The 26,766-nt window shown below is 48.6% G+C and overlaps 3 protein-coding genes across 5 annotated transcripts in view; 1 reads left to right on the top strand and 2 right to left on the bottom strand.

Moving 5' to 3' along the window:
* Positions 1–2,911, top strand: part of Traf3ip3 (TRAF3 interacting protein 3) — a 22,673-nt gene extending 19,762 nt beyond the window's left edge. Inside the window, exons 14-15 of one of the 2 annotated variants that reach the window (XM_026779845.1) lie at positions 1,471–1,577; positions 2,365–2,911. In XM_026779845.1, coding sequence (XP_026635646.1) covers positions 1,471–1,577; positions 2,365–2,461 — 204 coding nt within the window. In that variant the 3' untranslated portion in view covers positions 2,462–2,911. The remainder of the gene's footprint in view (positions 1–1,470; positions 1,578–2,364) is intronic. The other variant, XM_005348905.2, reaches the window with a different exon arrangement.
* C6H1orf74 (chromosome 6 C1orf74 homolog) overlaps positions 1–4,684 on the bottom strand; it is a 69,206-nt gene extending 64,522 nt beyond the window's left edge. Inside the window, exon 1 of the mRNA XM_005348906.2 lies at positions 3,019–4,684. Within this exon, the coding sequence (XP_005348963.1) occupies positions 3,041–3,832 (792 nt within the window). The 5' untranslated portion in view covers positions 3,833–4,684 and the 3' untranslated portion in view covers positions 3,019–3,040. The remainder of the gene's footprint in view (positions 1–3,018) is intronic.
* A 3,521-nt stretch (positions 4,685–8,205) lies between these two features.
* Irf6 (interferon regulatory factor 6) lies at positions 8,206–26,096 on the bottom strand. 2 transcript variants are annotated; one of them, XM_005348907.3, is made up of 8 exons: positions 26,027–26,096; positions 21,841–22,017; positions 16,553–16,757; positions 15,452–15,580; positions 12,715–12,876; positions 11,215–11,607; positions 10,457–10,575; positions 8,206–9,790 (listed from the first exon to the last, which is right to left on the bottom strand). In XM_005348907.3, exons 2-8 carry the CDS (start codon positions 22,012–22,014, stop codon positions 9,566–9,568), a joined length of 1,407 nt encoding a protein of 468 aa, XP_005348964.1. In that variant the 5' UTR covers positions 22,015–22,017; positions 26,027–26,096; the 3' UTR covers positions 8,206–9,565. The 2 variants fall into 2 exon arrangements, with proteins under 2 accessions (XP_005348964.1, XP_026635647.1); XM_026779846.1 differs by lacking the exon at positions 26,027–26,096 and adding an exon at positions 22,139–22,193.
* Between the last annotated feature and the right edge of the window lie 670 nt (positions 26,097–26,766).

Here is a 26,766-nt window from a genome sequence, read left to right as displayed (position 1 = left end):
GTGAGTGCTCATCCAGACTGTGAGTGCTCATCCAGACTGTGAGTGCTCATCCAGACTGTGAGTGCTCATCCAGGGCGTGAGTGCTCATCCAGACCGTGAGTGCTCATTCAGACTGTGAATGCTCATCCAGACCGTGAGTGCTCATCCAGACTGTGAATGCTCAGACTGTGAGTGCTCATCCAGACTGAGTGCTCATCCAGACTGTGAATGCTCATCCAAACTGTGAGTGCTCATTCAGACCGTGAATGCTCATCCAGACCATGAATGCTCATTCAGACTGTAAATGCTCATCCAGACTGAATGCTCATCCAGACTGAGTGCTCATCCAGACCGTGAGTGATCATCCAGACAGTGAGTGCTCATCCAGACTGAGCACTCATCCATATTGTGAGGGTCTAGATTCGTGGTTCTCAACCTATGGGTTGCATATCAGATATCTTGCATATCAGATATTTACATTATGATTCGTAACAGTAGCAAAAGTACAGTTTTGAAGTAGCAACGAAATAATTTTATAGTTGGGGGTCACCCCAATATGAGGACCTATATAAAAAGGGTCTCAGTGTGAGGAAGGTTGAGAACCACTGATCTAGACTGTAAAGAGCAGGGAAACCTTCTGGGAGGCAACTGGAAGGCAGGAACTTCCAAGCTTAAATTGTGACTAGATACCCAGAGGTGTTCATTTTCTTGTACAAATTTCTTTGCTCTTGAATAGACTTGCAATCTTTCTCCTTCCTGATAAGAACCACTATCAAGGTTATATTGATAGACTATTATAAGTCAGCCAGAAGATAAAAATATTTGACTAAACACATTCACTTCTTAAATTCTGTCACATACTAAGTGTCACAGAGCTTTTATCTTACATAGAATCTTTTAAATGGCAAACACTGCCCTAGGAACATACTTCCAAACTCACGCACCCTTGGAAGTGTGCAGAAGCAGCTAGCTCCCAAGGAGAAGAGACTTGTCCTCCAACTACTGCTAAGTCTTTAGTGCTGTAAGAAATACGTTTTAGTATGCCCACTTGCAAAACACTTTCACAAAGTCATAGAAAAGCACGTGCACGGATTGGGCCAGTAAGCTGGCTCGGCAGGTAAAGGCACCTGCGGCCAAGCCTGATGACCCTGGGACCCACATGGTAAAAGGAAAGAGGTGATTCCAGGGTTGCCTTCCAACTCCCACACCTGCACTGTGGTATCAGCACACACGCACACACACATCAACAACAAATAATGTAAAAGATTAAGCATTTCCATGCGTCAAATGTAATATATGAAGCATAACCAATCATATAACTCAACATATTCCAGATAAACTATGTGATAGGAAAACGACTAACTAAAATCTCTGAGAAAAGCGGGGAGAATGGCTCACTGAAAAAAGTGAAGGAGTACGGTACTCAGGGCAGTCCTCCTCCGGAGTTACGTCCCAGACTGAAACAGTGGCACTTTGTTCTGTTGTCCCCAGTGCAGAGAGCTGCATTCAGAGCTAGACATCCTCAATGACAAGCACCACTCCTGTTTTGGAAAACTACAGCACTGTCAAGAAGCCCTGAGCCACAGCCAGGAGGGCCCATCCTTCTCCATAGCCCTACACGACACTGGGGTAGTTCCTTTTTCATGCCCAGTCTTACCGATAAAACACATCAGTTCACACCAACATCTGGTCGTCCTGCCCTGTTCCACTTATGCCAACAATATGCGCTATGAAATAATATATTATGGATAAATATGGACGAAATGCTGCCGGTGATCCACCCACACTAGATGGAGCCTACTCTGAAAGCCTGACATGTTCTAGACCCAAAACACACTATGCATGCACAAACACGATGCTCAAAAGCTGCAGATGGTTTCAGAGCATTTGGGATTTGTGATCTAGGGCCTTTTTATTAGGCCTGCTCAACTGGTAAAGTCCATACAAATGTTACAAAATGAAAAAAAAAAAGTAAAATTTGAAACACTCCTAATCCCAAGCATTTCAGAAAAATGATACATAACCTGTATTGGCTCAAGTATAAAAGAGCTCTTTTGATTTATTATGAAAATATGGCAAGGGCAGGAGGAAGACTTAAAAAGCATTGAGGGACACAAAGAGAGTATTATTTTGGTGAATTATTTTCTACTTTAAATATTCATATCAGCATTTAAATATCTGTCCCCTATTGGATATGAGTCTCTAGGCCACTAGTAAAATGGTTTTATCTCAAGGGAGGTGACAGAAAGTGGGAGAGACACTGAAGTAAAAATGTCTTTTCTGCCACCAACGTGGGGCTTTCTGCTGTTAGAGCACCAAACACTGTTCTTGCCCATCTTTCCTCCTAACTCAGAGATGCTCTCTCCTGTCTCCACCTCCTTCCACACAGCGGCAGTGTGGCCAGTGGCTCCCGGTGCTGATGGTGGTGATGGCTACAGCACTGGCGGTGTTCCTGGCAAACAAAGACAGCCTGGGGATCTGAGTAACTTCTGGCGTCTGTCTGGGGGAAAGCTAGAAGCAAACGACTCCCTGAAAAACTTGAGTTTTGGTACTTTACAACTTCGGTTTTCCCTCCAACTGAATACAGATTCCTAGTTTTATTTTTATTTTTATTTTTTACCACGCTGTAAATAAACTTTATCTCACAAGACTATTCTTCAGAACTGTGTATTTCTGGAAAACATAGCACACATATGACACCTGAACATTATGGTCTCATCTCCTAATTCAATTAGAGCTATATAACATGCGAAGGAACCAGTCATTCCCTTCTCCTCTAAGGCACCATCCACCAGGGCAGGCGTACTGCTTCATCTCCACAACGCTCCTTGCCCTACTCTCTTTCCTTCTGTTTCTTAGTCAATGAAAAACAGACACCTCTGCTAATACACAGGAACTCCTGACAGAAATGGAAAACATACTACTGCTGCCAGCAGCCATCCCCATTCACATATGTGGCCAAGGAACTGAACACCATTGTTCCCAAGACGCGCAGAATGATGTGACATCTTCCACCCAGAGATAAGCGTTCACTAATACCTTCTCAATGGGCAGAGTTAAGTCAGAGGGCCACAGCAGGCAGTGTGACTATCTCAGAGGAAATGCTGAGGTCGCCAAAGTCATTCTGAGTCCTAAATCGGGTTCTGAGCTCCTTCTCCCAGGTGCTCAGAAAGTTCCTCAGGGCTGGGAACAAACTCTCTGGAACACTGAAGGAGTAGAGCAGAAGTGGAGGCTGAGCAGGCAGCCATGAAATCTGGACGGTGAACACTCGCAAGGGGGTCATGGCTAAGCAGTTGCCATCTCCGTGGTTCAGATGAAATGTGTAAGAGACAGGATAGCCTAGGAGTATCCCAAACACAGTGCAGAGATTCCAAGATGAGGAAGGCAGCTTGCTGGAGGAGACTCCCAGAGACGCATGCTTCTGCAGTCCTTGAAAATGTGTGATGATCTCAGCTATGAGAGATTTCAAGTCCTGGAGCTGGTCCAATGAACAGACAGAAGGATGAGGCTGGGAGCAGGAAACATCCACTACGGCTGTGGTACCAAGCAGTACCTGCTCCAGATGCTGGCAGGCATGCTCAGGACTGACAATGAGATTATTCTCTCCAATCTCAAGAATGTGAAGTCCTAATGTCAGGAAGCCCAGCCCCTGCAGCTCCTCCAGATAGCTCTGGAGCGCCAACACTCCAGCAGAGTTGCAATCATAGAGAACAGCAGGCTTCAGCCCGCGAGCCACGGCCAGCACCTCTCCTGCTAGGTGAAGACAGACAGCTCGAGGTGGGCCCTTTCTCTTTCCGGTACCCAGGGTCTGCCGAGCAGCTGCCACGAGCAGCTGCGGGCTTGGTGTTGACATGAGATCTGGAAGTTACGTGAAACTTGGCTTCCTTAGCTAGCCACGGTTCCCGTCCCTAGGTCCAGGCTACAACACTTAAGGAAGAGCCTAGGAACAATGTGTTTGGGGGGAAATCATTAACACTATCAAGACAGAGTCACCAGTGCTGCACCCCATTTCTCTGGCAGACTTAAGTTTTCCGAAACGGTGCTTCTGGTTCTCTAGCCACACTTATATTGCCTCTGGCTTCGACTCTAACTTTTACCTGGTGCAGTTTACGCTTTGGGATTCGAACCTTAAGGCATCTGGGTCAGTCTCTGGTAAGAGTTACCACCATTTCTCCCCAAGCTGCCCTTCAGACACAGAGCTCTGGGCTCCAAACGTCAGCTTTCCAACTCCCCCTTTCTCCCACTAAAAAGAGTTCTCACAGCAGCCTGATCAAACCAGCATAAGCAAGAATGCGGAGTAACCACCGCCTCGCCCTTAGACACACAGGTAAGTGGAAGCGGCTAGAACTGGGGCAGGGCCACAGTTTAACAAAACTGGGCCCGCCTTCCCTTCTGGGCAGCCACGTTCCCTCCACCACACCACACGTACCCACGCGTGAGATTAGAGACTAGTTACATAAGGCAGCGGCCTGACTCAAGGCTTGCACTTCCGCTGCAGGTGCGGGGCGCAGGAAGACCTTCCGGCTCCCTGCCAGCGGCCAGGAAGGTAACTGGCCTTCCCACGCCCCACACAAAACCGCGAAAGCTCCACGGTTATGAGAAGAACCCCCAGCAAAGACAGTTTGACGCACGAGCACACACCACCCTTCTCCGCCCTTCTGCGACGTCATTCAGAACGCAAACGCGAACGCAAGCCGGAACCATTGACGAGACCGTGGAAAGGAACAGAATAGGAAGTACAGTCACCCTAGACAAACCCCTTCCGGTAGAACTGAAGCCGGCTGGGCTGCCGGGCGGAAGTGAGAGGTAGTTCCGGGACGAGCAACTAATAAGTCAGCAATGTAGTGGAGATGCCTCTTTCTGTGAGCAATGCTATAAAGCTTCTTTTTATTTTGTTTTATTTTATTTTAATGCCCCTAAATCCTGGACGTGATAAGTTGAGTGCCAAGACCGTGAATATTCACTCCTTTTTAGCGAGTGCCATTAATTGCTGAGCCAGTTCACTGGCCCACTTTTTTATTGTATTATTTTACTTTGACAGCGTTTTGTGTAGCTGGGGCTGGCGCGGGACGGGACTTCTCCGGTTTATGCCGTGTTGGAGACTGAGCTCTAGATTTTAGGCATACTAACACTCACTAACTGAGTGTGCCTAGGCGGGAGAGGTATTGCATTGTACAAAACAGCAACCCCATCTCGTGGACCTCAAGGCCCAAGAGTCCAGTTTGCTGATCATTTTTAAGAGGTTGTTTTTTTTTTTGTTGTTGTTTTTCTTGTTGGTTTTTTTTTTTTTAACTTTCATTCATATGTTCGTATGTGTGGGTGCCTGAGAAGCCAGAAACGGGAGTAGGATCACTCAGACCTGAAGTTAAAAGTATTGCGAGCTGCCCAACATGGGTTCTGGGAGCCGAATTCAAATCTTTGGAAGAAAAGTAAACGCTCTTACCCACTGAGTCTCTATAACCACCCTGTTGTGCTTTTTTGAGACAATGTCTTCCTATGTGCCCCTCAAACATATGACAATCTTCCTGCCTCGGCCTCCAGAGTGCTGAGGTTAGAGTCTGTGCCACCATGCCCCCACATTAGGGGAATCAAACAAGTGAAGATCCAGGGGCCAAGTGGACCAGGTAGTGGCGTACCTACCCATCCTTGGAGCCAAAGTGCCACCATTTTCATGAGTTCATCTGTGCGGTCTTGCAAAAGAACATTTCAACTAGGCTAAACTGTTGACATTCCCTTGTAGAAGGAGGATCTTGGGACCCTCGCCGGAATACCCAGCCAATTCAACCAATTGAATGTTGTCTCAAGAAGTATCTAGGCTGTGAAAACATAGGAGGGCAGGGAGGGGAGCATCCTCTGGGAAGTCATAGAAGAGTTAACCTCCATACTGGGTGTAGAACTCCCATTGAGGCTGCTGCCTTTTGTTTTGCTTTGTTTTGTTTTTCGGGACAGGTTTCTCGTGTTACTACTCTGTCTGTTATGTAACTCGCTTTATAGACTGAGATCTGCCTGTCTCTGCCTCCCAAGTGCTGGGATTAAAGGCCTGCACCCATCATGGCTGCTTTAAGGCCACCCATGCTCCTGCCTGCCACCACTCACCCACTGCTCTGTGAGTAAGCCTAATGTGAGTCTTCATTGGTTCCCCAGATTGACTTCGGTGGAAATGTACCCCCCCATTTGTCACTGGGACCTTAGGAAGGGAGGTAAATGTTGCCTTGTCCCTTTCCCCAGAGAAAAATCTCACAACCAGATACTAAAGAAGGACACGTGTTGACATAAGAAATTAAGGTCTTTAAACTACCAGCAATTTAACCTTAAAATCTTAAGAAAACTCTAGCCTGGAAAAATAATGCCAATTTATGAGCAGCGGAATGGAGACCTGGACTGGAGGTTGGCTCTACCTTGCTGGTACCTTCAGACAGAAAAGGACCAACAGTGGGGTTAAAGACAGACAAGATAGCATGTAAGGAAGACCAGTTGTAGGGCCTGCCAATCTAACTTAGGTTCTTAGCTCAGAGGGCGTCAGATACTAAAAATTGATACAACCAGTACTCTAGCTTTATATTTTTTCCTTTCCAAATTTATTTTATATCCCCATGGCAGTTAGCAATAAATCTCCAAGTTGGAAGACTTAGTTCATTTATTACAGCACAAATATCTGAGAACACACTGTATCAGACACTGCCGAAGGCCTGGCAGTCAATCCAAGACAGTCACGTAGAGCATAGGTGGTGAGGACTTTACACAGAACACAGTTATTCTGAAAGTTTAAGATGCTATGGGAACATACAACCAGGGACTTAATTATGGGGAGGAGCCCAGACTTGACATCTGCCCTCCCAGTTTACCTGCCTTGGGTTCTTTTAACTCTGAGTTAATCTAGAGTGCACATGGAGGAAAAGGAGGCGGTAGAGAGAATCCTCCTCCCTCCTGAGTCTTGAGAGGAAGGCAGGGGAGAAGACAGCTCGGGAGGGAATGGAAGAGGCAGAAAACCGAACCCTAAGAAAGGATACCTGGTGTCTACCAAAACCAGAGAAAGCTTACTGAAGATGATCAGAGAAGATCCCTGCGTGTAACGTACTCTCCCAGCGTCCAGGAAAAGATGCAAGACAAGGAAGGCCCTGGGCTGTCTAGTGAGGACCACACAAAAGCGTTCCTCCACCTAACGCACTCCTCAGCTTCCCATCACAGTCACGCACTGAGCGTTCAGTCCACGGCACTTCAGAACATTTTTCAACATCCTTTACCAGTTCCGGTTACGTGGCCTTCCCTAATAACCTGTTACATTTCGGGGGCTTGGGGGAGGGTGGAGGAAATGGCCCCTATTCCACAGCTGCCCTTCCACCTTTGCTATAATGGGTTATTTTTAACTTTGAGCTGCCATACATAAAGATTCCCTCACTTCACTTCACCAAGTGATGCTACTTCATGTTCCTCCAAAAGAAAAAAAAAAGTCCCTATACCTTGCATGATTCCTGGTCTATAAAAATCCAGCTTTTAGACTTTTTCCTAAATTTATCTTTTAAAAAATTTTTAGTTAGCATACAAAGAGTTTTACACTGACATTTCCATACTTTGTGTATGTGTGTACAATTATGCTTTGTTTTTACACACACACACCCCTGCCCCCCCTTTTTTTGGTTTGTTTTGGTTTTTTGAGACAGGGTTTCTCTGTACAACAACCGTGGCTGTCCTTGAACTCACTCTGTAAATCAGGCTGGCCTCAAACTCACAGAGATCAGCCTGCCTCTGCCACCCAAGTGCTGGGATTAAAGGCATGTACCACCACCTCCGGCCTATGCTTTGTTTTTACACACACACACACACACACACACACACACACACACACCCCTGCCCTTTTGGGGGGGTTGTTTGTTTTGGTTTTTTGATACAGGGTTTCTCTCTGTAACAACTGTGGCCTTACTCTGTAAATCAGGGTGGCCTCGAACTCACAGAGATCCGCCTGCCTCTGCCTCCCAAGTGCTGGGATTAAAGGCGTACACCACCACCGCTGGCCTATGCTTTGTTTTTACACACACACACACACACACACACACCTGCCCTTTTTTGTGGGGGGGGATGCTTGTTTTGGTTTTTTGATGCAGGGTTTCTCTGTGTAACAACCATGGCTGTCCTTGAACTCACTCTGTAAATCAGGCTGGCTTCAAACTCTCAGAGATCTGCCTGCCTCTGCCTCCCAAGTGCTGGGATTAAAGGCGTGCACCACCACCAGCCTCCACAGTCACCTTTCTTTTAACAATCTCTCAAAGGGTTTTAAACCAAAGCTTCAGCATCCTAAGTAAGCCTCATGGTCACCCAAGATCAGGTTGAGCTTTTAGACTTTAAATCCATCCCAACTTTCAGTGGCTTGAAAAACAGGAGGTGTGATTCTTAGTTTAAGGGCAGCAGACTATACACATGTGCACACAAATAGACATCAGTATTCAAGAGGATAGGGCCTATAACCGGAGATCCACATCGCTTTTCATCTGAGTCTTGGAGTTCAAATCCTAAGAAGTGGCTGGGGCAGACACTGAAACCCAGCTGCAGTGCTCTGCGTGGCTTATCTCCATTGTTCACAGCCAGAGATTGAAGTTGGGCTGAGCCCTTCCCAGAAGAGCACTGCCCAAACTGTTAACAAACCTAACACCTCATTCTTCCCATTGGAAAAACCCAAATGTCAGGAAGACCCTCGTAAACAAGAACCATCCCTTTTGTCGTCAGAATAGTATATCCTAGGTGCCTAGCTCCCTCCAGGTCGTCTTCAGAGAAGGAACTGAGAAAAAGGAGACCTTCCACCCTGAGTCCACCATGGAGTCAGGTGCGCTCATCCACCCCACAGAGCAGGTGGCATGAGTGGGGAGAAGACAAACACCTGGCAACCATTCTTTCACGGAATCTCTAGGCTTTCCATGTCACCAGCTTCCCCTTTGACGCTCACTTTATGAGCTTTAACGCCACAGGCTGGGTGACTTTCAGACCTTGGCACCCATTTCTATTCAGTTATCAGACGGGTTTCTAGCCAACCAGTCAGCTCCTCTCCTTCCTTTTCCCAGCAGGGAGCCAGCCTACTGTACCAGCAGAACAAGTCAAACACAGCTCAGTTCAGGACAGATCAGTGCTTGAGGAACTTTGATGAAAGCAAGGGGGCGGGTGTAAGAAAAATACAGGAGGGTCCTGTTCCAGGCAGTTTTGCCTTGTGAAAGTAGAGGAATGTAATCAAGTCAGAGTTTTAAGGCAGAGTGCAGCAGGGCATCACCCCAAACCTCATTTATTTACAAGCAATACATCTGAAGCCCTCAAGTCACATGACCTGCCTCGTGGAAGCTGCAGCTAGAACTCTGGTGTCTAAACTCCCAAATCAAATCTCTCCTGCACCCACTGTGGAAGATCTAAAAGGAACCCCTCAGAGGGATGGGATCTTGATAAATTAGAGCAACTTTAAAACTAGGCATATTTGGAAAGTCACAGACCTCTAATGTTGTTAGAGAAAGGAGACTTAGAAGTTGGTTAAATGTGAATAAAAAAAATCCATCTGTACAATATAAAAAAGAGACAGGAGAGAAGAGGACACACACAGCAATCGGGATCACTGGGCAGGCAGGGCAGGGGGCAGCTGCATGCTGGGGGCAGGCTGCAAGGGCTGCCAGCTCTCCTGGGTTTGAAGGATGCGGTACAGCTGCTTGAGCTGAGCTACGATGTTATCTTTGATGTCTGGGGTGGAGATCTGCAGTCGAACGCTGCCGCTGTCGAAGGACCGGGTGAAATCGCCAGAAAACATCTCGTAGATCATCCGAGCCACCACTGGAATGACCTGTTCAGGCAACGGCACACGAGTTTTTGCTGACTAAAGGGCATTTTTCAGTAGCAGAAGAGCCCCAAAATGGATGAAGAACCACGAGGCCCTGAAAAGGCCCCTCCCCACCCAAACTTGAATTTTCACTCGACAAGGTTCACCTAGAAGCTGGTTGATTCAAGGTAAGGAACCTGAATGTGGCATCACTCCACACGCCTAGCTAGATGGCTGCTTATCTAGAAAACTGAATCAGGTGACATCCACTGCCTGTCTTGGCCCCTAACTTTCTGTGACATCCACTGCTGTCTTGGCCCCTAACTCCATGCACAGTCCCAAGTAGACTTGCTACCATCCCCAGAACATGGCTACATCTTACAAGCATGACCAAAACTTTTTATAAAACGAGATGGAAAATGTTACCCCTCATAAGATATTAGCAAGCCCCTAACATCAACAGGAGAATGAAAGGCAAGGTGTCCATTATACTGTCAGCCCATGGTAAGAATGATAAGAATGTGGTACTGTCCAGCACAGTCCTACTGTGTAAAGCTTAAATCTGTTGCATCTCTGAGGGCATGAAAATACATATGCATCAACAGATGCTCAGCCAGGACTCAGGTGAGGGCTGAACCACCAGCACAAAGAAGAGCTGCCGACATTGCCAAATTGGCCTTATCTCCTCACCTGAACCAAGATGAGCTTCCTCTCCAGGGGCTTCCCATCCGGCCATTCTTCCCCGAAGCACAGGTAGATCTCAAACGGTGGCTGCTTCTCTATCTGTCCTTTCTGGTGGGCAATGAGCTCTGCAGAAGATAGGACAGCACTTCGGGACCATTCTCTAGCCATCATCTTTCATGCAGCCAGTACAGCAGCCACAGGCCGCATGTAGCTATTAATCTTAAATTAATCAAATAACTCCTTGGTCATATCAGTCACATTTACATGCTCACAGGACATATGTGGCCAGTGGATACCAAATTGGATAGGACAAAAATACAACTTTTCTATCATATCAGAGGGTTCTACTAGACACTGAGGATGTATCAAGCCACACTGTAAATTCACATCTCAATATTTTTCCTAAATTTTCCTCCTAAAATTAATCACTCAAAGACTTCCTGAGAGAAGAGCAGCAGTTTTACTGACTATGATGAACCTGCCAGGGTGAAAGATAACCTAGCATTTGGGGGCAGGGGGGACCATCAGGACTGTGTCCTCCATCCCTGAAGGAGCCATAACCAACCTCAAAACACCTTCCATGCAGACAGCTTTATAGTACAACTCCCTTTGTGACTGTCCAGGTCCCTGTCCTAGCATAGAACCAGGGCTTTCTTCTCCCTTGGCTTTTTGCTATGCAAGGAAAGCTTAGGAGCGGGAGGGGAAGGAAGGAGAAAAATCTCCAGGGGCATCTCCCAGTATCAATCTTCTAAAAGGAGACTCACCACTCAGGAATGTTTCCAGACAAAACAACTTGACCTTCTTCTGCCTCTCAATCAGGTTAGGGGCAGCGAGCGAGGGGGCACACGGCCCAGACCAGTACACTTTGCACTGGCACAGCCGAATGGCATAGATGGCGTGTCCGCTGACCTCCAGAATCAGTCCCCTGTCCATGACATCCAACAGCTTACTGGTGAACAGCTTCTGCTTCTCATTGGTGATGTGCTCTGGACCCGGGAACTTGACCTGCTCCAGGCTGACGGGACCAAAGAGCTCCTCCTGGTCAGGCATGGGGCCCAGGTCCCCATAGAAGAGCCGGCAGCCCTGAGGGTTGCTCACCGTCATGGTTTGCCCATACTCTTTCCCACGGTACTGAAACTTGATGTCCAAGTCAGTCACTACAAGGTGAGAGAGGACAGTGAGTCCTGTTGCTCTGCTCTGTCTGTCCATCCCTAACTCATGTGAGTCCACCAAGATCAAGCCATCTTTCAACCAGCTCTCAGGAAGGCCATTGCCATAGTTATCCTTCCTGCAATAAAGGGAGATGTCAACACACCCCCGGGACGGTCACACCAAAGGATGTCCTGCAGCAGAGCTTAAGGCCCGCTGCACTCTGCTCCTTGGCCACAGCCTCAGGGCTAGATTCTAATCCACATACTGATGGTTCTGGTGTCCCAGGTCACACCAAATTAAAGATACATCGGCAACATTGAGGGGGGGATGGGTAGCTACTGGCCACATGTACCTGCTGAGACACTTGGTAACCAATGTGACCAAGGATCTATTTGACATCAATTAATTTAAATTAATAATTTCCCACAGCTATTGGCTACTGTGTGGTGCAGCATGGAAAATGGCGTCTATTGAACAGATAGAGAATGATCCTACCAATCATATCTCCAGAGCATAGGCCACAGAAGGAGCTAAAACCTCAAGTGTCTGGTTTGAATTTCACTTTTTTTTTTTCCTGAGACAGGGTGTCATGTAGCCCAAACGAGGCTTGAACTCACTATGCAAATAATGATGTTGAACTCCTGATCCTTCTACCAATAGTTCCTGAGTGCTGGGATTGCAGGTGTATGCCACCTTACCTGGTTCTATTTGGGGCTGGGAATCAAAACCGTAATTCCCTGTTTTACAGCAGACCTTGTCCCTAAAGCCTCAATTCAGAACGGCAGCAATTAGCTGAAGCTCCCACGCATCATAGCAGCTACATGGGCAAGAAGGCTAGCATGTTTCACTTCCCTGCTAACTCATCCAACAGCTCACAAGAACACACAGAGAACACCTGGGTTGGGCAGGTAGCTATTCTAGACACAGCAAAAACGGAGGCAGAAGAAGCCTGGGCGTGTGATTCAGCAGCACGGTGCTTGCCCAGCATGCAAGAAGCCCTCATCTGATTCCTTACCCTTCATGAAAAGTGCAAAGAAGGAAGTGGGAGACAAGAGAGGAAAGGTCACTTAATAAGAGACAAAGCCCCAGCAATAAAAAGCAGGCTCACTTACTGGGGAGAGAGCTGATCCACAGCTCCGGAGAACTGTAGAAGGGCTGAATGGGTGCTTGGGGCACTTCCATCTCCAGAGGCTCTGTTTTGGTCCACACGGACTCAGGGCTGCAGTTGCCCACACTGCAGTTGTTGCCCACGCTAGCTGGTGCCATGGGAGAACCTAGGACAGAAGAAAGTGACTAAGCACACAGGGGCACAATATCTGTCACCTGGTCTGCGGTTCAGAGAACAGGGAAGGTCCACAGACAGGAGTCAATGAACCATAACCTGGTATGACTGCCCAGCCTAGCAGATCCCGTGACTCATGGCTCAGTGGCTATCCCAGCTCCTGCTTCCGAGTCGTTTTCTTTCTCCCATACCTCATGGCTCTTTATTTACTAAAGATCAGATGGAGACAAGGGAGTTTACTCTGGAAATTGAATTGGAAAGGCATGTCGGGAAGGCACTCTGCTGCTTAATCTGTACACAGTGACAATGTCTCCATAAGGGGAGCACTACACATTGTGTACAGGTGACTCAATGTCTTCATAAGGGGAGCACTGCACGGTGTGTACAGGTGACTCAATGTCTTCATAAGGTGAGCACTGCACGGTGTGTACAGATGACTTGATGTCCTATAAAGGGAGCACTGTACGGTGTGTACAGGTGACTCAATGTCTCCATAAGGGGAGCACTGCACGGTGTGTACAGATGACTTGATGTCCTATAAGGGGAGTGCCACTGGCTCAGCTAACTGTCTTCAAATGAGTGTCAATGTACAGTCAATGTACAACACAATGATCTAGTAAAATGGATTCATTCTTCGATCATAAACCGTCTTAAAAAGAAGGCTGGCTAGATAGTTCAGAGGATAGGAATCACTGGCTGCTAAACCTGAGCTCAGTCCCCAGATCTACGTGGCTCCTGCTAGCAGTCCTCTGCCCTCCACATATGTGTGTGTGTGTGCGTGTGTGTGCGTCCACACACACAGTAAATAAAAAAGGCAATAAAACATTAAAATGTCTGGTGGGGGAGCTGCAGAGATGGCTCAGTGGTTAAGAGCACTGGCTACTCTTCCAGAGGACCTGGGTTCAATTCCTAGCACCCACATGGCAGCTCACAACTGTCTGTAACTCCAGTTCCAGGAGACCCAACATCCTCATCTGGCCTTGCAAGCACTAGGTCCATGTGTGGTACACAGGCATGCCGTCAAGATTTCAACACACATAAAATTTAAAAATAAAAATAAATTTTGAAAAGTTGGCTGGAAAGTATCAATACTTAGGAACCTAGTTAGATTTGTCTACATCACTGAATGAGCTATTAGGCTCAGGGAAAATCTTTCAATTGATTATCTTTTTATACAGGCAGAGAGAGAGAGGCAGGTGGATCTTTGAGTTCCAGACCAGCCTGGTCTATATGACAAGTTTAGGCCAGCCAGGGAGCTACATAGTATCCTATCTAAAAAAAAAAACAAAAAAAAAAAAAAACAAAAAAAAAGAAGAAGGAAGGGGGTCAGGATGAGTAAGGAAAGGCTGTGGACAAACACTGTTATTCCCTGGTTCTAGGTGCAGAGCTAGAATAAGTGACCCCCAAACCTAAGTAAGCATCTTGGCTTACTGAATTTTCTAGGTGGCAAAAGTTATTTCATCTGACCCACAGTGTGCACGTAGCGTTAAGCTGGGCTTGTCGCCAGCCATTTGGCCAGCATCTCCATGGGCAGTAAGGATGCTTCAAGAGGACAACCCAGGGCACCATGGGGATCCTCGGATGAGCGTCTCCAGACTCAGACCCTGCTGCTACACAGCAATCCCAGCCTCTCCACTTGCTCCTCTTTCTTGGAGATTGAATTCAAAAGTCCATATGAGAAGGCACTGCCATAGCAGCTCCAGAAAGCTGTTGTGCAGGACTCAGAAGGTCTACCTTTCTGGTTTTCTTTTGAGCTCATTTTTTTTTTAAACTGGCCTAAGCCCAGGCATACTCTCCCTAACACACGGGGCTCTCTTACTCTTCCCTTGAAGTCCCTCATATCCACCACGTGGCTGACCATGTTTGCTAAAAATGTCAGCTCAATCCCAACAGCGTGGCTTTCTCCATCTTCCTCCTCCTGACAGCTTGCCTGTCCAGGGAGTTTTTTTTATACACTAATTGTCAAAAAGCTTTCAAAATCAAAAAAAAACCCATAAAGGAAGAGTCTTACAGCTAAACCCACCAGAACCAAATGCCAGAGGCTAGAATCAAGTTTTCCATGACATGGCTTCAGCAGAGCGGATTGTGCTAAGGACATGACTCAGAAGTCATGCAAGGAAGATTACAATTCATAAATGGGATCTATCACGTACCCAAATTCATCCTTCATCAGTAATAAATTATGTCTTTTTTTTTAAGACAGGATTTCTCTGTAGCTTTGGAGCCTGTCCTAGAACTCGCTCTTATAGACTGTGGCCTCGAACTCACAGAGATCCGCCTGCCTCTGCCTCCCAAGTGCTGGGATTAAAGGTGTGCACCAACACCGCCTGGCTTAAATTATGCCTTTTTATTTCCTTGAATTGGATGGGCTCTAGAACCCACTCACCTGCACTGGAATAACTGAGGCATCAGAGTTCTCCCACCTATTAACACACCTGCAGCCTGGCTGGGGAGCTCGCCACTGTCCCCCTCCCCCCAACACAATGGTGGCTGATGAATCAATAATCCCAAGGTCAAAGCCAGTTACAACCTCCTTGCCCCTGTGCAACACCGGCCACCCCACTCACCATTGATGTTCAGGAATGGGAAGGTGTCCTGGATAGGGACGTGGTGCTGTGACTGGTCAAGCTCGTCCTCCTCATCGTCTTCATCCACATCATTATCTTTCTCATCCCAAGGAGCCGACCCTGTGGATCCTATCCATGACACATGAGCCCACAGAAGGGCGGTTTGTTTCACTGTCATCTCAACAGCTGGCCCACTATGCAGGCTAGAGACACCTCAGGTCAGTATGCACCCACTGCCCTAGCTAGTTCTAATTCCTTCTACAGAGTCTGAACTCAAGTTCTTATCTTGCCTTAAAATCCCTATACACCGGGACTGGAGAGATGGCTCTGAGGTTAAGAGTACTGCTTGTCCTTCCAGAGGTCCTAAATTTAATTCCCAGCAACCACATGGTGGCTCCCAACCATCTGTAATGAGATCTGGTGCCTTCTTCTGGCGTGCAGGCATACATGCAGATAGATAATTATGTATACATGTATACATAATAAATAAGTAAATCTTATAAAAAGAAATACCTATACTTTACTATAGCAACACAAAAGCTTTCTACATATTAACATCCCTTTTAAGGGCTCCAGAACACCCACTTTCCATCTGTGTGAGCCACCTATGAGGCAGGCACAAACATCATCATGCCAGGGCCTTGCTGGACAACAAGGCTAAATATCTGCCTCTGAGCGTTTGTTATGCATTGAGGACTGGGCGGCATGCTCTCAGCAGAGGGACTCTAGAAACTAAACTACCAGTCACCCAGTATCTGTAGAGAATACAACCGCTTTCCCAGATCCTTTGAAAGAGGCAGAATAAGAGTTCACATCTAGAAATAGAAGAAACAGAGGCTCAAATGCCAATTCAAGCCCGACAGTGGTAGAGCAATAAGAGCCGGGTTTGGAGTGCAATCCCTCTGGTTCTTACTCCTTCATCCCTACCCTCGCATCCCCAGAGAGGCTGCCTGACCAGCAGAACTACACCCTCATCTGCTTGAAGCACTCACGATTTAACTGCTTACATCATATGCTCTGAGATCTTCCTAGGGAATGGCCTGATCTCAACCTGTCTCTTTAAGAGCCCAACTCTGGGTCTGTCCAAGCCTCGAGCCTCACCTGGGTTAATGACAGAGCCCTGGGGCTGAGGGATGTCGCACACTTGGTAGATCTTCACAGGATTCATGGGCACCTCCTTGGTGCCATCATACATCAAGTTGAATTCCCTGCTTTTGTTGAGAGCACAGCGGAGCTGAGCCTTCCATTTAGCAGGGTCGGGATCATCCACTCCTTCCTGGTACTTTCCAGTCTCCACAGCCCAAGCCTGGGAAATGAGACAGCATGGGGGCTGACCACTATGGAGAACCAAAGTCAAGCATGTGCGCACCCCTTTCACATGTGTCCCCATGAAAACACACATTAGCACATACATCTGTGAGTGCTCTACAGTTTCAACACCAGTGTAGAGACTGCAGTGGATAATGCTGACCTTAGGACTAGCCAAGGCAGGCCAAAGGGAAATCAAGCTGTATGCAAAGCCAGCTTTGAAAAGAGCCTTAGTTCAGGCTTGAGCACCAGCTCCTGTCCAGACAACAATGCTGAAAACGGAAGCCTGGGGCAACACTGTATAGTAGGGCTGCAGGCAGCCTTTTTCTTCTCTTCCTTTTTTCCCCTCCCTCCTCCATCTGTTTTTTGAGGGTTTGTTTAATACTTTAATTTTTAATTATGTCTATTTGGCACATGAAAGTGTTCATGTATGTGCTGGTGCCCTCCAAAAACGGAAGAGATTGTGGGATCCCTGGAGCTGAAGTTATCGGCCCCTGTGAGCTGCCCAGCCTGGGTGCTGGGAGCTGAACATGGGTACTCTGCAGAGCAGCACGCTCTCCTCACCACTGAGTCAGCTTTCCAGCTCCTGCCTCCTTTTTGTAAAAGACACGATCTCAGTATGCAGCCCCACGCTGGACTCAGCTCCAAGTCCTCCTTCCTGAGCCTCCATAGAGATGACTATGAAGTGTGCTCCACCTCACCAGGCTCTCTTTTAAAGAAGACTATCTCACACAACAGGAAGTACGACAAAAGGTAATGGAGGACGATACCAGGACTTTCAGGAGCCTGGTATGGTGCTGTCTGCCTCTAATTCCAGCGTGTAGGAGGCCAAAACAGTAGCGAGTTCAAGACCAGCCTAGACTATAGAGTGAGACCTTGTTTCAATAACAAAACGCAAAAATCCTTTAGGAAGCATGCTCTGGAGTTCAGCCTGCCCCCACCCCAACCTGAAGGCTTCACGCTTTAACAAATCCACACACATCTCTTCCCCGTTCTTCAAACTTCCTTCTCATTGGAAACCTCATGCAATGGCCTAATAAAACCACTTTGAAGCTTCCACTGTTTTCCCAGCATAGGAACTCATAGTACCACTGCAGACAAGAGGAGGGAGCTGATCTACCCCATGAGTAGAGGGAAAGTCAAAGCTGCTGAGGAACAGACCCAGCCCCTCAGGGGCATCCCGCCCACTCTCCTGCAGGCCGTGTGCCCTCAGATCAGGAAGCTTTCTTTCTTCCTGTTCTCTAAGGCAGAAGGAAGAGATCTCATTAGAGGTCTGTCCCTCAAACAAAAAGAGCACACTAGCCTTTTCTAATTTTTGATTTCCATTACATTTTATTTATTTAGTGTATATAAGTGAGTCTTAGGAATCAAACTCAGGTCATGAGGCGTAGTGACCCGTGCCTTTACCCTCTGACCATCTCACCAGCCCTTTCCGGACCTTTTCAAGTTGACAGGGCAGAGTACTTGCCCAAACTCTTGCTGTAGAGGACTTTTTCCTTTTTGATTTTCGGAGTCTCACTTTGTAGTTCAGGCTGCCCTCAAAAGCTCACAGAAATCCTCCTGCCTCAGCCTCCAGGGTACTGCTAATATAGACAGGCAGCACCACGCTAGACACAGACCTTTCCTTAAGCTGAAGCTCAACGTTTGCACCCTCTTTTGACAACCTCTGATCTCCTTAGATCCCATCCTGCAGAGCAGCGGGGTCTGTAGTGATATTTCACTTGTATTTTAATAAATAAAGCCTCCCTAAAGAGTAAAACAGCTGCACTGATCAGCCTTACAGACCAGGCAGTGGTGACACACACCTTTAATCCCAGTAGCCACACTAGCTTGCCATAGAAACTGGGTGGTGGTGATGCACGCCTTTAATCCCAGGACTAGAGAGGAATATAAGACAGGAGGAGACAGCTCTCAGGCACGGTCTCATTCTGAGACTCCTGGAGACAGGTTCACCATTTCAGACTGAGGTCGAGGTAAAAGCCAGTGGCTGGATTTATTTTGCTTTTCTGACCTTCAGGTTGAACCCTAATTTCTGTCTCTGGGTTTTTATTAACCATGCTACAGGGGTCCGGGGTTAATCTATGTCCTCTTCATCTTCCAACTCAGGCTTGCTTCCTCCAGCCACCTTCTCGGATCTGCCTTCCTCTCTGCAGTACAGGATAAAGAATACCAACAATGTGGCTGAGCTGCCCTGTGTGGCACAGCAGGCACCAGGGTGGCTAAGGCTGGCTCCATCTACCTAACCCCCATAGGGAGTCTCAATTCCACCGTCCCTAATAGCCAAGATGCGCACCTGCCATTACCTGGTCTGCCTGCCTGCCTGCCTATGGCCTCCCTGGACTCCCCTTAGCTTGTCTTTACTTCCTGTGTTCACACTGGCTCTGACTCCATCCAGCTGACTCCAGCTGCAGATTCTGGAAGTCTGTCCGTATCTGTGATTCCCTTAAGCCCTGCTCCTTCACAGCATAGCTAGGCTAGCTGTGTCCCTGCCTAACCCCAGCTTCCTGCTCACACCCAGCCACCTCCTTATCCAGCTCAGCTGATACAGCAGGAGGGCTGTACCCTTTAGGAGCACAACTTCAGCATCAAGAAGGGAGGGCGGTGGAGCACAGCACCGGCAAATGCTGTGATGTATACATTGTCAAGGGCAAATGCTGTGATGTATACATTGTATTTGGTCAAACCCCTGGTAACTGCAAAGGCCCTCTTTGTCTCCCTAAGATGAATATTAGCTCTACATTTTTATAGTACTTTACAAATATCTCCCCACACTTTATTTGATCTTCATGACAATTCTAAGAAGCAGACAGACTAGCTCCCTCCCAGCTTACCATGGGGAAAACTGGACCCCAGAAAGGTTGCATGCTTTGCTCAAGACCTCCCATGGGGTTGGTGGTTATAGAAGTTGAGATGGGGCAGTCCAGTCCCCATTCAGAATCAGAAGGGGCAAAGGGAACAAAGACAGAGTTACAGGTTCAAATCCTGGAGCTACCACCGATTGGCTGTGTGACTAAGCCCTACTGACAGCTTCTATACCTACAACGTTGAGTGGGAGAAAGACTCCTTGAACGGTCATCATGAGACTTAAAAGGCATCGGGAACACAGGCACCTATTCCATGCTGGTGCCTCATCTCTGTATATCACCAAAGGCACAACAGAGTAAGGAATCTGTAACAGCATCCTCTCTCTCCTGACTGCGTGGATGCTCCATCATCGTTCTACAGTGTGACAGTACCCTCTCTCTCCTGACATCTCGGATGCTCCATCAGCAATCTACAGACAGACACACCAATGCAAAGCTTCCTCGCACCCTTATGAGTGGAGCTTGCAGGGTCAGCCTCTCCTTGTGACCAACCAGACACTTCAACAGTAAACTAGACTCAGAGAAAGGCTTCAAGGGATCATATTGACTCACAGCAAGGCTGCAAGGGATGCCATCTACTCAGAGCAAAGCTTCAAGGGAAGCAATCGACTCAGAACAAGGCTGCAAGGGAAGCCATAGACTCAAAACAAGGCTGCAAGGGATGCCATCGGAGCACGACCCTTTCCCAGTGCCAGCTCCGCAGTGATGGGCACTGGTTTACCAATATTTTCTTAACAATTCCATGATATTCATATCTAAATTAAGTGTGTGTCATTTACACACTTTCAAAGTACTCTCAAGCCAATTTTCTCTCTGCCTCTCCCCTCTCTACACCTGACATAGGTAGGAAACAGCATCAACAAGAGCCCTGGACCCACCTTCTCCACCTCTTCCTGATCCCACAGTTAGAACTAGATCACAGCACAGCCTTCCAGCATATAAGCAAGGAAGAAAGGACAGGCTGACAACACATCCTGAGCTGCAGGAACTCCTGACATGGAAGGGGAAGTTGGTCTAGAGTGGAGAGGCAGCTCCTGGGATTGGGATTGCAACCACAGTGAAATCCTTCCATAACCACTGCCCACTTTCTTCTGTCTGAAGTTGAGCTCTGGTTTCTCTTAAATTTAGTAAAGTACAATGTGACTAAATCTCATCTTTAGTTGACTACAATGAGGATCATAGAATTCCTTGCTGTTTAAGAAAATGTAATCAGGGCTTGGGTTGTAGTTTGGTGGTAATGTGTGTGTGTGTGTGTGTGCTCTACATGTACAAAGCCCTGAGCTTCATCTTTAGGAATGAAAGAGAAAAACAATGAGGAGTGGGGAGGGAACGGAAGGGGAGGAGAGAGGAAAGGGGAAAGGAGGAAGGAAGATATTTAAGGAATAAGAATGTGAGGCTGGAGAGATGGCTCGGCTGTTAAAAGTCTACGCTGCTCTTGCAGAGGACCTGAGCTTGGTTCTCAGCACCTACATCAGGCAGCTCACAACCACCGGAAACTCTAGTTCTCAGGATCCAATGCATCTGATGCAAACGGCACTTGTACAAACACACACACACACAGTACCCCCACCACCACATAATTAAAAATAAGAATAAATCTTTAAAAGGAATAAAAATTTAAATCATGCACATTTAATTTTTATTTATTTATTTACTATGTATACAATATTCTGTCTGCGAGTATGCACATTTAATTTTTAAGCAGAGGTTATTAGTGGGACAAAATATGTAAGATTAAAAGAACAGCTCCCCAGGTGCAGGTGTCTGCATTATCTTATAGGCTATGTGAAAGACCAGTGACAACCACATGCTATGCCCTTGTCAAGTCAGCCACCCCCAGGCCCAAGTACCTTTCTTCATGGCAAGAGCCCTGGGCAAGTGGGTGGGTAACAGTTCTTTTGGAGAAGTCACATCCTGTATCCCCTGGGAGTTGAACCACTCCTATACACACACACACACACACACACACACACACACACACACACACACACACACGCCAGATCCACTGGGATATGAACCGAGTATCTTCCAAACAATGGAAACGTAAAAGACTTCAGCCTCATAGACACAGCTTGAGGAGAGGAATCACAATTTGGGCATCTCATTATATACACGCCACCACGCCAGAATGCCAGAACAGAGAAAGCTAACAAGCCCAGAATGGCCTCAGAGAACTGGGACAAAATTCATCTCCAATGGTAGAAGGAAGTTCATTACCTTAAAGATGGTGTTTTCTTCCTCTTGTTGGGGGCTGTGCCGTGTGGCGTGTTTCCAGGGGATCTGAAAGCGCTTAGAATCTCTATGTAGCCAGATGAGACCAGGGTAGAGGCCACTGTCCACCTGGGCCACGAGCCAGGGCTTCAGTCGGACTCTTCGAGGGTGGAGGGCCATGATCTGGGAGTAGGGAGGAGGGGAGAATGGGGTTAGCCACTGGGAACTTTCCCAGCCACTGTTCCCATGTGCAGCAGCTACAGTTTCGCTAGATTACAGCAAAGAAATTAAATATGGCAATAACCTGTGCCAGAGAGAGGAAAAGGAACGCAGTAAAAGGGTTCTTTTGATTCTGACTGCAAAGCCATTTATTCTTCATGCTTCAGCCAAATCAGACTTATCATGCGAGCAGATCGCATTTCTTCTATTTAAGTCTTTAAGCAGGGTAATGAAAAGGTGATGTCACCTGCGCTGGAGCGGAGCTTCCTGGGGGGGGGAGGGGGGTTCTGCAAAGGAGAAGCGATTGCTCTTTTCAACCTTGCCTCGGGAGAGGGAAGTCAAGTCTCAGAAACAGAAAGCTTATGGGCCAGAAGCTAAACACACGTCTTTCCAAGAAGACAATGGAAAATGAGCAAGACGGTTCCTTGTGAGAAGCAGGCGAGGGGCGGGCCCCGGTTCCAAAGTCCTTGCTTACGCGGGTGAGCAGGCAGTCTGCGCACGGAAATCTAAAGAGCGGGGCCCAGATGGCCTTCCTTTCTCTCGACTTCCAAAAGAGTCCCAGCTGGTCTCCAGTACCTGAGGTACAGCTTGGGACCACTTCCCCAAGGTGAGCATGGTGAAACCCTAAGAAACCCTACACTAACCAAATCCCGTTGTCACAGCCAAGCCCTGTGCAGCTAGGTTGGCCTCATTTTGGGTCTGTTTATCTCCCCACAGAGGCTGCAGGGAACCAGCTGGTTCCAGGCGCCAGGCTGGGTAAAGTCTGCGATTGATTCTCCTAGAAACATGGGCGCTGTAGATAACATTGTACAGCAGCCAGCACTCACAGCCCAAAACAAAGGCCTGTGGATCCAGTGCCGCTAGCAAACTGTCTGCAGACGGTGTTAGGTTGGCTGTTTTTGGATATGATCAGGTGTGTTCAGAGTAGTATGGCCTCAGACTCCTAGGGTGTCTTTAGTGTCCTTGTTTTGTTTTTACTTAAGCTAGAAATGGACACCTGGAAAAAGTAAGTCATTCCACAAATATTTGTTCACTAGCGGATACACGCCAAGCACTGTGTTAATTACTGAACACGCCTCAGTGTTCCCAGCCCACGTCCCTTCCTTCTGGGGGAAATCTACACTGGAACTGTAAACCCCATGATGGCCTGCCTGCAAGCGCTACCTTCTTCACTCCAGAAAACCCCTATCAGGGTCACGGTTCTGAAGCAAAGCTAGTTGTGCCCGCTGAACACTGTCTTCAGAGAATCCTAGTCATGGGTGAACCCCTAACATCACTTCTCTGCCTGGCCCAGTGGGGACCCTACCCCTGCCCCGCCCCTGCCCCGGCGCTGCCCCAAATACAAGGAACTCAACATAACTCGATTTCTGGCACTTTAAGAGCAAGGTATGACCTGAGCCTTCTGACCCAATTAACAAGTACTGCAACTGAAACCTTCCCCTTGGGAGCACAGCTTGCTGGGGCCAGTAAGCAGGGCACAGAGACTTCTAGAGCCTTCACTCTTGGCCCTAGTTTGGGATGCTTCACTGGGCATCCCATGGAGCCATTAAACCAGAGTGCATGTGGACACCTGATGGAAAGGGGCTACTACAAGGCAGGAGGACTGGGAGATCGAGACCAGACTGGGTTCCATGAGACCCTGCCTTAAGAAATACTTAGAAGGAATCCATACCCCCCATGGCAAGAGCTGCCGCCTCCTCCCAGGTCCCATTCCTGCTAGAAGAGGATGAGGCAGGGACGGGGGAGTCAGAACAAGGGAAGGGGACAGCAGACCTATTAACCTAGCACTGGGCTCTGAGCAGTCACACAGCAGTCCTGATAAGTCCTGATTCTGGGTTTGTCACACATGAGAAATCTATCTCTTGTCTGGCCGTGTACCCGGAGGGCTTATTATAGTTGATTCATGGCCATCAAAAAAAAAATAGAAGAAGGAGGAGGAGGAGGAGGAGGAGGAGGAGGAGGAGGAGGAGAAGGCATCCAGCCCATGACAGCAATTGCACTAGCAAGGCAAGAAGAGCCACCCCTGGATGCCGATGACTTAGATCTGCATCTGGATTCTCCATGTTCTTTTCAGCTGGGATCACACATGTGTGGCCCCTCAGCCTGCCCTCCTCTGCAGCCCTCCATGCCTTTTAAAAGTCAGTCAAGAGATCCTTGCCTGCTCTCTGAGATTCTTAAAACAGGCATGGGGGAGGGTAAAGACAGCCAAGATGCCAGAGAGGAAATTGAGGGGCTGCGAAACCCACAACCATGACCGTACGTACATCCAGCAGCCTCTCCACTCTGTAACACAGACAGCCACACATGGGGAAGACATCGTAGTGCTTGTCTCACACCTTGTACGCTTCTCTATATTTTTTTTATATATTATCCACATTATGCTTCAATTCCTACTTATTTTAGAACTGCGGCATCATTTTTCTATGCCACAGGACAATGGCACTTCTCAGGAAGAACGGCAGCACCATCTTCCACATCAACAAGGCTTTACAGTGTCCCCCTGCATTAGCTCACCCTCAGGGTCCTAGAAGGGGTGTCAGCCCCGTTTGACGGCTGAGCTGACGGAAGCACAGGGATGTGAAGTGGCTCCTATCTTACCTCGGGGTTGTCCCAAACCCTGCCAATTGAGCCCTGCACTCTGAACGTCCCCTACCTTCTTCTCCACATACGAGGTCAGATCTAAACCATCAAGGATCCCACCACAATGGGGTGAAGAGATTAAAGGCACCCAGTCTTAAACACACCTCTATCAGACTGCTCTAAACCTTCATGCCACTGAGCCTCAGCCCTGCCACATGAAAATGGGAGCTCGGTGCCTCTGACAGGTAGGAACCATCCAAGTGGCAAAGCCACCACCCACCTTCTCACAGTACGCAGAGAGCAGGGGCATTTTCAGGCTCCCTGGGGCACTAACTGTCCTCTCATTGCCTGTTCCAGAAGCAGGTCCTTTACAAGAAACATCCCACCACGTCTGCAGCCCCCTGCCGGGCCAGTTTCTGGGACCATAGACCTCAAGCTGGAAGGCTGTCAAGGTTTGAGCCAGTTCTCAAAGGCAGCTGTTGGGGCTGTCCTAATTTCCCTGATGGGAACAGAAATATCGGCTCTGTGGATTTTAGCCATGCCTGGGAGTATATTCTGGGCCTCTGATCACTTTCACAGGTCCCTCCGCCCCGCAGAATTGAAACTGGTGGATGTCAGAGCCTAGTTGTGGGTCATTAGCAACTTCGCCAATCCCTGCCCAAGCACCTTCGCCCTCTCGCTTCCCTAGCTTCCATCTTGATACCCACCAAGAGAACAGAGAAGGGATGGTGACCACTTTAACACCGAGCAGGCGCGCGCCCGTGAAGCACTGCAGCCCAGGCCTCCCTTCCAGGCAAGTATGGGAGACTTTCCCTGCGACGCCTCCAGCCCCTTCAGGCCAGGAGGGCCTCACCCGCAGAGCCGCCACGCCTAGCGCCACCCTCCCCAGCGCCTAGCTTGGCTACCTGGAACTCAGTGGACCTCTCCCAGCCCAGCCCGTGAAAGCTAAGACACTTGGAAAAAGGAAAACAAGTCGGCCAAAGCCCTGGGTCATCCTTATCTTAGTTCCCCCTAAACCGCCACTAGGACCCCAGGGCCTCAGAGCCTGGAAAGTCCCTGCTGGGATACAGGAGTCAGTCACCAAGCTAGCTAGTTAAAACCGGAGGGGCTGGGGTGGGGGATGCCTTCACTCCATCCAACCGCAGAGCAGGCAGGGCAGAGAACGAGCTCTTCCGCGGGAAGGGAAAGAGTGTCCAGTCGGTGTGAGATCAGGAGGGGCCCGGTGCCGCCCTTAAGCTACATGGAGAAGGGTGCCCAGTACCCAGCCTGGTGCGGGACAAGAAACAGTGCCCAAGCCAGCTCCACCGCCCACACCAACTCCAGGGGACCAGGCCCCACCCGTCAGGTGTCTCTACTCGATCACGGTGGCTGGCCGACGCCAGTGTCCCCTCACCTGGCCTCAGTCGGTGTCCGGGAGCAGGTGTACAGGAGTTCACGCCGCCACAGCACAGAAGTCCCCCCGACGGCTAGGCGCGGCTGGGAACCGCGGGCTCCTCGGTTGCCCGCACAGGCCCGCACCTGCCCACCTAGGTGCCCGGAGCTCAGCGCCAAGCCCAGGTTGCCGAGGCCCCTGAGCCGTCTGGCCACGCCCTCCAGGTGTGGCCACATCCCCCGGAGATCAGGATTGGTGCAGTACAAGAAATCTGATACTTTGCGTTCTTGGGCCGCGGGCCCCGCCTTGCCAGTTCTACGCCCCTGCCACCGACCGAGGGAGCGGTGCCTGCGTGGGCCTCGCCCTGCGCGTGTCCGATGGTCCGGGGGACCCGGGAGGTTAGGAAGTCACGTGGAAAGGAGAAGACGTCGCTCCTCCCGGAGTGACCCCGCACAAATGAGGGTTTGGTGACTGGCTGGCACCACAACTAGCTTAGGGACCTGCGTAAGTGGACTCGGCTTTGAGAAGCTACGCCAGGACCTGTCAATGTGGCCTCCGGGACTGTCCGTGCGACCCCGAGTTCCACCTTATGTTCTCATCTATTCGAAGACCACTGCAATTTCCGCTTTCTCCATTCTCCAGGAAGTGCTATTTGAAAGCACAGGCCCTGGAGCCAGCTGTGGGGTTCAAACCCCCAACTTTATCGGGCACTAGAGACTCGGGCAAGTTTTCTCAGCTGTCTAGGCTTCCGTTTCTTTTTT

Source organism: Microtus ochrogaster, chromosome 6 (genome assembly GCF_000317375.1).
Source record: "Microtus ochrogaster isolate Prairie Vole_2 chromosome 6, MicOch1.0, whole genome shotgun sequence".
NCBI lineage: Eukaryota > Metazoa > Chordata > Mammalia > Rodentia > Cricetidae > Microtus > Microtus ochrogaster.
The sequence above is the reverse complement of the archived record's forward strand: the minus strand, read 5'-3'. Positions and strand labels throughout refer to the sequence as shown.